We start from the raw sequence: 12,468 nt of genomic DNA, 5'->3' as shown, positions 1-12,468 counted from the left end.
TTCAACAGACTGAACACCTGGGGAAAGAAACTGTCTCTGTCACGGCTGGTTTTAGAAAACGGCGCTCTGTAGCACCGGCCTGAAGGTAAAGGTCTAAACAGCTGGTGTGCAGGATGTGTGGGGTCTGCTGAGATGTTAGCTGCCCCTTTTCTGACCCTTGATCTGTATAAATCCTGGATGGAGCAAAGGTCAGCCCCGAGGAGCCTCAATTTATTTAGCCCCTTTTACTTGGATGCCCTTAAATAAAATCCACTGAAACTAACTGCACACCAGAAGTCGCCTAATGAGTTACTAGAGTCGACTTGAGGATTGATCAGAGAAGCAGTTAAAAGGGGCCATGGTAACTCTGGAGGAGCTGCAGAGCTGCAGGCCTTAATGCAAGCGTGTCAGCCAGTGATAAAGATTGAGTTTTTAAAAAAAAAAAAAAAAACTCACGGCCACAGTGAAACATGGTGGTGGCAGCCTCGTGCTGTGGACATGCAGACTACATAACACACATACAAAACTTTCAAGACAAATTTGAAAACCATGTGTCAACTTCCTTAAACCTCCCATTTGTGTGCGATTTTGTTAGTCTAGCACATACGTTCTCAATAAAATACACTGACATTTGTGGATGTACCGTAACCAAATGAGGGGGGGGAAAAAATCACGTAGTATGAATATTTTTGCAAGGCGTTGTGTTTAAGCACAATCGTGTTTCAGGGTGGTGAGGTGAGTTGATTTAAAATCATGTTAATCCATCCAGCCCCAGCTCCCAGTGCGGACGGAGACGGGCCCGCTTTACCTGCTGGCAGAGCACTGAATGAAACAAATGCCCCTGGAGCTGATCGAGAGCTGAGGAATGCAGGTCAGCTCCGCAGGAGAGGTCTGGATTAATGTAAGGCAGATGTGCATTACTGGCTCCTTTCGGTTATTATTCATACTCCCCCGAAAACATCAGATCTCCAAAGCTAGAGTCCCCGAGATGACAAAGTGGGACTGGTTTACATAACCTTGTCTCAACAATACTTTGTACAAATAAGCAGAGAGTCAGAAATGGACGTGGAGATTGGGTAATGATTTGAGAGGCTCAGGAGAAATTAGAGAGTTTCTGGGAAAGCCTCACTTTGTGCTGGAGAGACTGTTTACATGCGAGTGCTTCACTGAACTCACCGCTGAATCCCGGCTTCTCCCTTTAAGCCCTGATCGGCAATAATTGCTGCAGTTTTTTTGTTTTTGTTTGGAAGATCTTACCTGTACAGAGAATATTCTGGCACCTTTGTGATTTTACACTGCCGGAACAGGCTCAGATGTGTCCTTTTAGTTTTTCTTTCAAAGATATTAGCAACAAGTTCTTCAACGAGAAACCTCAACTGGAGTATTGTGTCAATCTTTGTACCTTCAAACAACTCCTCGTGCCTCAGTGGGACTCTGAGCATCCTGTGATATATAAAACATTTTCTCAGCGTATGAAAACCAAAACACAACCGTGGAAAGGCCCTGGCGGTGCTTCAGACAGGAACCTTGTCAAAATATGGTACTCACAGTCCATGTTTAAAAGGGCTCGTGGCTGTGATGTCACAGGATATGCATGTGCTGATGGCTAACACATTGCGCGGTTAACAAAAGCAACGAGGTGACACCCATAGTCTTGCCCATGTGTGTTTGCGCACCAGAATAAATTAGAATATGTAATAAAGGAACGCTTGAGAGGGCAGATTTCTGACTTGTTATGCCTCCAGAAATACGTGCTGCAGGATGTAAGCCAGTGTTTTCTCATTAAGGTCAAAGTCTTATCCTCTTAATCATTCGTGCTGCTGACAGATTCAGATTTAAAATGCCTGAGAAGTTTGTTTCTGATAGGAAAGGATGCAAGCATGCCTAAAAATGATGAGAAAATCAACAAAGTAAAAAGCAGTTTAAGTTATCTCTTTTTATTTAAATCTTATAAAAGGAAATAGCAGGGCAAAAATATGTCTACCCTTATCATTGATTAATGGAAAAAGCTTATTTTGTTTTACACTATAGCAAAAAAACAAAACAATTTCTGAAGTACTTTCAATCAAAATGCTGTAGAGCAAGCAAACATCAAACTCATCAAACAATGGAATAAATACAAAAATATACAAATAAAATAACACCGCAAATCATCAGAATAAGGATAAAAAGAGTCAGAATTCAGCCAGAATCATTGAAAGGGACTGCACCAGCCAACGGCCAACTTTGGGGAAAAACAATTTAAACCAGCATAAACGAGACATTTCATTGCTTACATACCAAATTAAGCAAGTGGGTCTTTATAACGACTTCAGAACATTCTTTCATGTCATTTCGCTGGTACTTCAATGATTCTTTTGGTGATGAGCACCATTTTATTGAGGTAGAAATACCTCCTTGCCATCACTCTAATCTTTAAATCTCTCCACAGATTCACTATAAGAGTGAAGTCAGCACTTTGGCCATTTAAAGTCATTATTTGTTAGGCATTGACAAACCTTTAAACCTTCATTCCTCTACAGAGTTTTTGCATGTTTGAATGTTTGTCTCTGATGTAGGGCCCTCCCTCAAATGATATCAGAATGAAGTATTTAGATAAGAAATTGGGAGAGCTTTAAAAAAATCATGGACAGCGGATTTTCCAAGTGATAAAAAGCATGTTCTAATTCAGCAAATGACATTTGCACACTATTAGCTTTTTTTCTTCAAAATCCATGGGAGGATCAAGATATATTTCTTGCTTTAAGTCAGTCAATTTCCTTTAACTTCTGAAGTACTTATGTTCTGGTAATGGTCCTGTTGTGTCATCCAGAGGTTATAAGTGGCCCCCCATCTGTCCACCCCTTACAACATTTCAGGGGGTGCAACCGTTTTGGAGGTGTGACATCAGTGATAATTACATAAACCAAACCTGGTGATGCTCAAACGTAAAAAGAAAAAAGAAAAATTAAAAAAAGTGGATTAGTGTATTGGACAATGAAGACCTTTTTCTGGAGAAAGCATTTTGTTGTTGCATAAATCAGCATTTCTGAAATAGCCGAGCTAATTTTATAAGGTGAGCTGTGATTGTGGTTAGAAGCCCTTTGAATCAGATTCTGTTTAAGGCCTCATAACATCTTGAACCGCTCTAGCAGCATGAATAATATTCTAACTACACAGATAAAACAAGTTGTTAGAATTTAATTGTCATTGGTGTGACAATTTGCAATCATAGAATTTGGTTCCATTTTAATCAACAATTCTGATAATAGTAATATTTTATTCAAACTGATTATGTAAATTGCTTAAATAAATGACTTAGGTTCTAACTATTCCGGTTTGTGTTGACTTTAATTTACAACACAATTGACAATAGTTTTTTTTATTAACCAAGGAAGGTATAAAGTATACACAGAATCGAAAAACTATTCACAAACAACAGGATGATAGCATGTATTTGCCTACAAGCACAGATCAATCAGCCCAAATGAACCTAAGGATACAGTTTCACAGTTGCAGTCATTAGTGCTCATGAACATGTTTTATGGATTCAGGGGATCCCGTCTGTTACAACAGACTCCGCTGCTGAGAACAATGCTGACAAGCACCTTAACTGTTTATCGAATAAAGACAGCTGGCTGGTTCTCTGTGTTAGAAACAAAAATAGTTTGTGATTAAGTCACAAAACATTACTGAAATACTTTGAAACTTAAAAAGTAAATTCTTATCTATTTGTTGTACCAAGGTTGCATACATCCCTGGCAGCCACAGCTAAAATGTGCCTTTCATAAAATAAAATAAAAACCACAAAAACAAATGTCTAATTCATACTGCAAAGCCTGTGGGACGCAAAATTTCATCTGTCCCCCTCACACAAGGGTCCACTAGGGGACACTGCAGTCATCTGTGTCCGTTGCACACTGGCAGGTGGCACCAAACACAAAGCGGATGAAGAAATACAGCAGATCAGATCATGATGAGTAGAAGTAAAATAATGAAAAATCTTATTTTAAATAAATAAAAAAAGGAGAAATTTTACTTTTTACCCTGTGTGTAAACTTTATCTACACATGGCTCAGTTACACAGAGAGATAATTAAGAAGCTCAGCTTGCTATCAAGCTGGACTTCATACCCGCATATCCCTGTAGAGTCAGGGTGGGGGTCGGGGGGGTTGGCCTGGTGCCTATTCCCAGCATTCATTGTGTGAGAAGCGGGTTACACCCAGGACAGGTCGCCAGTCAATCACAGGCTAAGACAGAGAGCTGGGACAAACAACCATGTCATACCTCAGGGCAATTTAGAGAGACCGAGTGATTAATTTGTTTTTGGACTGTGGAAGGAAGGCGGAGTACCTGCAGAGAACCCACACAGGCAGAACATGCAAACGCCATGAAGAAAGACCCCAGGCTGGTGTTCCAATCCAGGACCTTCTTGCTGTGCAACAGTGAAAGCAACTGTGGAGCCCAAGATGGACTTTAGCATTAGTTTTTTTTTTAAATCTGGAGGCAAATGCTAATTCTTGCACAAACATGTATTATTTCCCGCCAACTGGCCTAAGAGCTTGCTTAAAGCTGCAGTAGGTAATTATTATTATTTTTTTTTTTACATTTTTGTTCAAACTGTCACTACTTTGTTATAGTATGAGACAGATAATTTGTAAAAAAAAAAAAAAAATCAAACTCCACTGGCTCCTCCCAGTGTGGTCCTGCCGCCATTTGCAGGAATACACCAGTCCCGGTCAGAAACAACCAATGAGAGCCAGGAAAAAAAAGAAGGTAAGCATCGGAGCAGCACGGCAGGCTCTGCTGTGAGGGAGGAGCTGTGGAGGGAGGGCTGCAGCGTAGCAGAGAGCAAGAGGGAGGGACCTGTAAGGTGCTTGTTAAAATTTTCAGGCGTAGTCCACAGTTTTCTCAGAACCGCATTCTTGAATGTTTACTAAGTTGATATACTCATTGATAAATCAACACATAAAATATATGAGTTATGTTTCGTTGAACAGTGTGAATAACAATTGGCTTAACATATTCAGTTGAAGCCTAGTCAAAATGGTTAGGTAGTATTTGTTACAGGAGTACACAGGCCTATGCTGTTAGAATTGAACCAATACTGAAAATCAAATCAACAGAGTTGAGTTGAAATTGAACTAATGCTATTGAACAGTGGTTTACGGTATTGCGACGGTACCGAGGTCAGGGTTAAAGCAGTTTCTCAGGAGCTGAGGCTAAGCAGAAAAAAAAAAAACCTTCCGTCTCCAAGGGAATGTGCATTCTTGCATGAGCCACTGGCATAGATCTCTCCTCAGGAACTTCTGGGAACCTCCCTTCCACTGAGGAAACAATGCTCGACATCAGGCTTTAGCCCGAGCAGTGGGAAATAAAATAATAATAATCCAGTTGTCTACGTCTGCACACGTAAATTCATTGTCACCTGTTGGCAAATAAAGGTGATGGAATAGTTGCTTTGTATTTACTCCTTATAAGGTGTGATACATGGAGAGCCATTGTGGCAAACGACAATCAACTAAGTGTTCAGAGGGAACTTTTTTTTTTTTTAGAGCACTCTGTTTAAAAGCATTCCCTTCCCCTATTTAGTGTTTTGTCATTAACCCTTCCCCAGGTTACTAATTTATAGTGTTTCTTTTATTTGGCTTCACTTGACCCTCCCTGTCCCATTCCATAAAAACTAAGAGGGTGCCCCGTTGCTTTACAACCAGTTAAATTACACTTTGATGTTTTCTCTCTGTGTTCAGCAGTGATTAAATTGCTGACCCTAGTAAACATCTGACCCCGGCTAACTGAAGCGGTCTGCAGCTTGTCACAGAACAGGGACGCCGGCAGATTACGGGACAGGCTGGTGAAGTTCAGCGCGTTCGCATGTATGTGAACATGGTATGTTGACGAGCGCTGAAATGAGAACCGCTGTCAAAAACACATTCCTTCGAATGCCAAAAAAATTCAGAGCCAACGCAGAGGAATTTTGGCTCCCTAAAGAAAGCTCTGTCTGATGGCTGTGTTTTACAGAATAGACAGCTCAGCATGCAGGGAAAAACTTAAAATCGCCTGTGGTAAACGCATCGGTGTGGTTAGCGCCACAGAGAAAAGACGACTTTAGATAACAGAGGAGTAAAATACGTTGACTAGTGCAGAGTTACTGGAGATGAAGCCCAAAATAGGTGAGGAATTAACCCATATAAAACTTGTTAAAGGTGTTATTTATTTTTTTGTTTAGGCTAAAGAGCTGATAAAGTTTAAAAGCTTAAGTTTCTCGATGCAGTTGAGCGCTTAATTAGCTGTGCAGGCTTTTCCTTATCTCCATCTAAGGCCGTTGCAAAGTGCCTGCTTGGAAGCCAGTTTGTTATTCCTTGAGTTGCGTTTATTTCTTACGAAATGTCCTACCTGAGTGAAAAGATCCTAATCTTCCTGACTTTTTAAAAATGCTTTAGTGTTTTATTTTATCAGTAGGATTACTGTCTGGAAAAATAATATTTTCAGTGAATCTGAACAGTCTAAGTCTTGTTATTTACTGTCCCCAAACAAGGTCGTAAAGTCAATAGAATTGATTTTGTCAACAAAGAAAATGCAGCATTTTACACAACTTTACAGAAAAAGATCTGACCGAAAACTTATGCTTTTTGTTAAACATACTTTGCATGGCAGCGTTTTCATTTCTGTGGACAAAGCTACCAAGTTTGGTCAGATTCTTGTCCGGCATGGATTTCTTTGTCTAGCGTATATTCAAATGAGGTTTTCAGCGCTGATCAAAAAATGCTTGACTTTTTGATCTCTTTGTTTTGGCTAAACTTGAACAGGATGTACTGGCTAAAACAGATCAACATATTTTAGGGGTGCATTGAAAGAGAAGGACTGGATAACATGAAAAAAATCCATTAAAATTTGTTCATAAATGTCAGCTTTTGGGAAGTTATATTTGAAAGGATAGTTCAGGATTTTTTTCCAAGTAAGGTTCTGTTAAAATGATAAGCAGCCAACTTTTTGCCTGCGGTAGATAACTCTCCTGGGGTTGTCATTTGATAAAAATCCACATTGCTTTGGACCTGCAGGCTGATGCTAATGGCTAGGCCGAGAGGGGCTAATACATGAGGAGATTTATGTCGTCTTAAAAAAAACACCATAGTAGTTTATGAATTGCTATTTTATGATTTTTTTGTTTTTGTTTTTACAATCTTCATGTTTACATTAGCCGGTTATTTGCACAGAAAGTGGGGTAGGTGGGTGGTGGTCTGCCGGTAGTAAGTAAAACATACCATGAATGGAACATTTAAAGGCAGCGTCTGTCTTTTTTTACATCAACACACCTGAAGGGAATGACTGAGTCATCAGCCAGCTCCTGCACAACTAGATGCCATGCAAAGGATGTAATTCAGACATTTGAATCATGTCTGTTGGTGCAGGGACACATTTTAGATGTGAAGGACACCAGACCTTAAGTACTTGAGATGGGTCACCTGTCATTTAAAGCATTTCTGGTCAGAATAACAAAAGTAAGGTGGTCTAGAAATCCTAAAGATTTTATTACTTTAGACACACCTTATAGACAATTACTCTGACCCAAAACAGTTTAGATGTCCTGTTTTCTCTCCCTCTCTCTTTTTTTGTTTGTTAAGTGTCCTGTCTGACAGTGTAGCAATTGCTTTCTAATGTTACATTCCAGTTGCCTCGGAAAACGAAAATAGGAGCTGGGAAAGGGGTAAACCTGAGTGAAAAGCGTTCCAGTTAACACAGTCGGGGAAGTCGGGATTCCAAAATAAAACACAAAAAACTAAAAGGGTCAGGATTCCAAAATGGTGGCGGCCAGGAAAGGTGTTGCTATGTTTGTAGTAGCCTACCCTCTCATAACGTCGTTTAAAACTGTACTTTCCACATGCAAACACCACTTTTAATTTTTTCGGGTCAAAGTTGCAGCCGCTACCTAGAACACTGATTTTAGATGCACTCTTATAATTGTATCTGGTAAAACAAAACATTTTCATCACAGCTTACAGTTGTTGATGGAAGAAGCTGCCATATTGGATCCCACAATTGGCCTTAATAAATTTTCTGTGGGGAAAGTCCGCCTATGGTGGCCATACCGTTGAGTTTTCCGATCGGAACCTGGGATTTCCAAGTTCCGACTGCAAATGGAACGCAACATTAGTGCCAAAGACAGCCCAACAGATTTACTTTCACAAGTGGAGCATTACTGCTTTCACTATAGTGCTCCACTTTATATGTATGCAAAAAACTTTATTCGACAATATTTTGGGATTATTTAAAATTCTTTGGACACACAACTGGAAAGGTAAAAAAGGAAAGAAAGAAAAGAGAAAAAGATAAGACAAAATGTGAGAAAGGGAGAAATGGTGAAAAAAAAATGATCAGAGGAAAAAAAGTGCAAGATAACATCCTTGGAGTCTGCTTCTACACTTGCAAAAAGACACATAGAAAGAACAGCATAACCGACAGAAAAAGTATCACAGGTACAAACGACCAATGCCTTTGATGGCATCACTAAAAAAATACACAGTATTGTTTGATACAAAATGGATAATGTGACAGCCGAAGCTAATTATAGGGTTTTTATCTGTATAGAAGTGTTTCTGTAAGCACCTGGATGCAGGAACCTATGGGTGTTTGTGAGAGTGTGTTTGTATATTCAATGGCTAGAGTTTAAAAGGTTTATAAAGAAGCATTTGTTTAAACCTCTAAGCTGTTTCAGACGGAAGATGATTTAAGACGGATGGTAGTAGTCTGCTTTTGTCTTGGTCCCCCTGGGACTGTTAGCTCTAGCCTCTGGGACCACCTAATAGGGACCCAAAGACACCAAGATGGTCATTTACAGGTCAGACTTTGACAGTTTAGAACCATCTAACAGAACCTTACCTCAGAAATCCTGAACTGTTCCTTTTAATTTTGGTAACATCATCTCCAGAATGTTCTCAGTTTGAGTTCCTGTGCTGTGGTGGCTGATGATACACTTATGTGTATATATATATATATATATATATATATATATATATATATATATATATATATATATATATATATATATATATATATATATATGCGTGACTTTGACAGGTATCATAAATGGTTCCAAAAAATGCTCTTTGTTCCCTTATCTTTAGACCATTGGGACGTGTTTTTCAATGTGCCAGGATAGTAAAAACTGTGACAACAGTTTTTTAAGTCAGAACGTTGTCACATTTGTGATGTTTCTTTAATTTTGACTGTTAAAGCAACATCATGAAGCTGTTTGTTCATTGTATCACTTTTTTTTTTAAACAAACAAACCGTTTTACGATGAGAAAAGTGAATACATCTGTGCACAGCCCAAGATGGAGATGCTAGTATAAAAAGGATCGAGAATCCAAAATATTTCCGGACACCCTCCTGCTCCCTTTCTCAGTGCACTCATGTGCACCCTCAGTCTGACAGGATATGCACCTTGCTCAAGGGTAATAACTGTTTTTTCCCCCTCACAGACACAAATGCCAGGCAGGAACTTGGACTTGACCTGTCTTACTTCACAAACATGGCAGCTATACTTCTTCCTCAAGGGGGGGAGGAACAAAAATATTGCACAGTGCGTGAGGAGAAGAGGCCAAATTTAAGGGGTTGGTGATGTCAGAACATCTGCTTGCGGGAAGAAAGTAAAAAGGTCTGACAGGTAGGCCGTGATGATCTGAGGTCACGAACTCCAGCTGGGAGAGCTGTGCTGTTCCATTAGTGTCTCAGCTGGGACAGGTTGGAGACAGAGTCCAGGGGAGGGCTGCTGCAGCTTTCAGCCAATAGATATTGACATTTCATTGAGGGACACTCCTGCCAAAGGAGAGTTAATCTGTGAAAACAAACATGCACGTTGCCGACAGCCTCCGCCTAGCTTCATCAGTCCAAAGATATTTTGTCATAAACGAGGAAAAAAAAAAAAACTCCACCAAGATTCACAACTGCTCACTCTCCATGACAGCTTTTAATGACATACAAAGTGACAAACTAGAATACGCGCACACAGGCAAATTAACTTGGATGCATAAGACCCGCAAATCTGTTTCCATGAGGAGAAGTTTAAAGCCCGGTCCATTTAAGACGAGGTGCTCCCCTTCCCCATTGCAGGAAAGGCAAACAAGAGGCTGACAGGGCTCAGTGTTCTCGCTGGTCTGCAACCAGAGCCCCACGGCTTATTTATTCACACGGCTGTTTGTTTATTGAAGCAGAAGGGACAGCTTTCTTCATCTCCTCAGAAAGACACAAAAAAAGCCAGCGTGGACTGACAGGAACAGAGCGAGTTCTGTCCCAAAAATGGACGCTCGAGAAATTGAAGGTGACAAACACAATGTTGTTTACATCTGAGAGAGCAAGGCTGACTGTGGTAGGAGTTAGAGTGGTCCCCCCCCCCCCCACACACACACCCGCCTCCACATCCGCACCCACCCTGTTTGTAAGGCCCACCAAACATATCTCAAGATGAAGCGATTTCACGTGGCTCGGATTTCAGGTAACGTGATTGAGAGATGATAGAGGGGGGGGGACTTTGTGGGTCATGTCACAGGTCACGACCAATGTGTTGTGACAAACCTTTCAAACAAGGAAAAAGGCGCTTCTTCTCAGCAACTGGGATTAATACAACATTTCTTTGGGTCTTAAAATAAAACATCATGAAGACGACGTAGAGGGTTTCGACAGGATTTCAATTTAAAAATCCCTGATTTTCAGGGTCAGTTTTTGATATTTCTATTATTAGGGGTTTCTTTTTTAAAATCAGGGAAGGCTGAATGTAAAACATTCACCGAGTCGGGTTTTATTAGCAGTTTCCCCCCCATTTTCCAGCAAATCCTAAACCGACAAGGTGCTGAAGCTGTTTAGGATATGTCACTGTGGTAAAAGGTCCTTTTTTAATTCTCCTTTTTTTGGCATTTGTACAAACAGATCAGTTAAAACTCTTTATTACTTCTAGAATACGACTGCATCATTCTAGATTAAAGACCATGATTTTATAAAATTCCAACAATGGGAATTTCAGGGCTGAAGATCCTCCTCTTTGTAGGAGTTTCTAGTATACTGTCATGTTCCAGTGACCACTCATCAATTTACTGTCCAGATTAGTTAAAGATCATATGATAATCAAACTGAACTTCTTGTTGCAGCTTCCTTTTAAATCTATTGATAATAATCTCTTCCCGTTTTATCTGTACGCATACAGGAAAAGACAACAGCGGCCTGACAGAGTCTGAACTTCCTCCAAATGTCGACCCTCCTGGGATGGAAGGCAGCTACCTGAACTTAAAGGAGCCCGGCGTGAAGGGGCCGAGCGAACGACCAGGGTCCGACCTTTCCAGCCCTCTGGAGAAAAGCGAGGCAGAGAGCAACAAAGGCAAGAAGAGACGCAACCGCACGACATTCACCAGCTACCAACTAGAAGAGCTGGAGAAGGTTTTCCAGAAGACGCACTACCCCGACGTTTACGCTCGCGAGCAACTGGCTCTGAGGACGGACCTGACAGAGGCTCGGGTTCAGGTGAGGATAAATAAACAACCGCAATTATTTAAATAATCTATTTCCCCTGGAATATAGACACAATTTTGTGTTTCAACAAAATCCAAAGACACTGCCCACCTTGGCATGAAATAATAGTACAGACGATACTTTCCAGACCTTACGTGCCACATACTTATTTTACCCTTAATTTCCTGGAACCTACCGGGGACCTTAAAGAAATGTGCCTGGTACTTTAGAAGGAAATATTCAGAACCTACCAGGTACTTTAGCTGGTATACATCACGTTTATTGAAAGTTCCCAAAAGTACCCGGTAAGTTTGGCAAAGTACGTGTTAAGTTCCAGGAAAAGGTTAAATAAATAACTCAAATGTTTAAAATGATTGGAACTGCGACAGTAAACCTGGATTAGCATCCAGGTTTGTCAGAACATCAGAACTTCAGCCTCATGTTTTCTTCACAGCAGTTTACCAGAAGGCAAAACATCTTTACCAGGAAGGACAACAACAGGATCCTGACCCACCTTGAACTTTCAAGTCCAAACTTCAGAATTGTGAAACTGTGGCTTAAATAAAGCGCATTCGTTTTTTAAAGACCAACCACATTGGTGTGTTGTAAAAGCCCGATCAGTTATAAAAAGATAAAACTCACCATAAACGAGAACGACTACCTAAAAGAAACTGACATCACGCAGGACTCTAGAGCCTCAGATGAAGGTCCAATGACTAAAAACGACGACCAGACCAGCCAACTTAACATCTGCGCCTGTTTGCTAATTGAAAATGTCAGGGTGGTTTCATGTAACAGAGAGGAACAAACTAACCACTATGTTTAGGTTATACAGATACATGTTGACCGTGGGCAAAAGGATAGCTGTACTAACAGGACCGTTTGGTGTTTGACATGTGAATTTCATTTTACGTGAAAGAACGGTACAGGTTTGCCATTAAGTGTGCATATTTGAGTGTCTGTCATAGCAAGAACAATAATAAGGATGGTCATGTTGTTGTTTGCTTG

General features: G+C 40.4%; 1 protein-coding gene across 1 annotated transcript in view; it reads left to right on the top strand.

Annotated features, from left to right (window-relative positions):
* The window catches only part of alx4b (ALX homeobox 4b), a 57,544-nt gene that overhangs the window by 31,353 nt on the left and 13,723 nt on the right, over positions 1–12,468 (top strand). Inside the window, exon 2 of the mRNA XM_012880248.3 lies at positions 11,159–11,472. Within this exon, the coding sequence (XP_012735702.2) occupies positions 11,159–11,472 (314 nt within the window). The remainder of the gene's footprint in view (positions 1–11,158; positions 11,473–12,468) is intronic.

The sequence above is a fragment of the Fundulus heteroclitus genome, chromosome 2 (assembly GCF_011125445.2).
Source record: "Fundulus heteroclitus isolate FHET01 chromosome 2, MU-UCD_Fhet_4.1, whole genome shotgun sequence".
Lineage (NCBI taxonomy): Eukaryota > Metazoa > Chordata > Actinopteri > Cyprinodontiformes > Fundulidae > Fundulus > Fundulus heteroclitus.
Note: the sequence above shows the minus strand (reverse complement) of the source record. Positions and strands in the feature narration are given on the sequence as shown.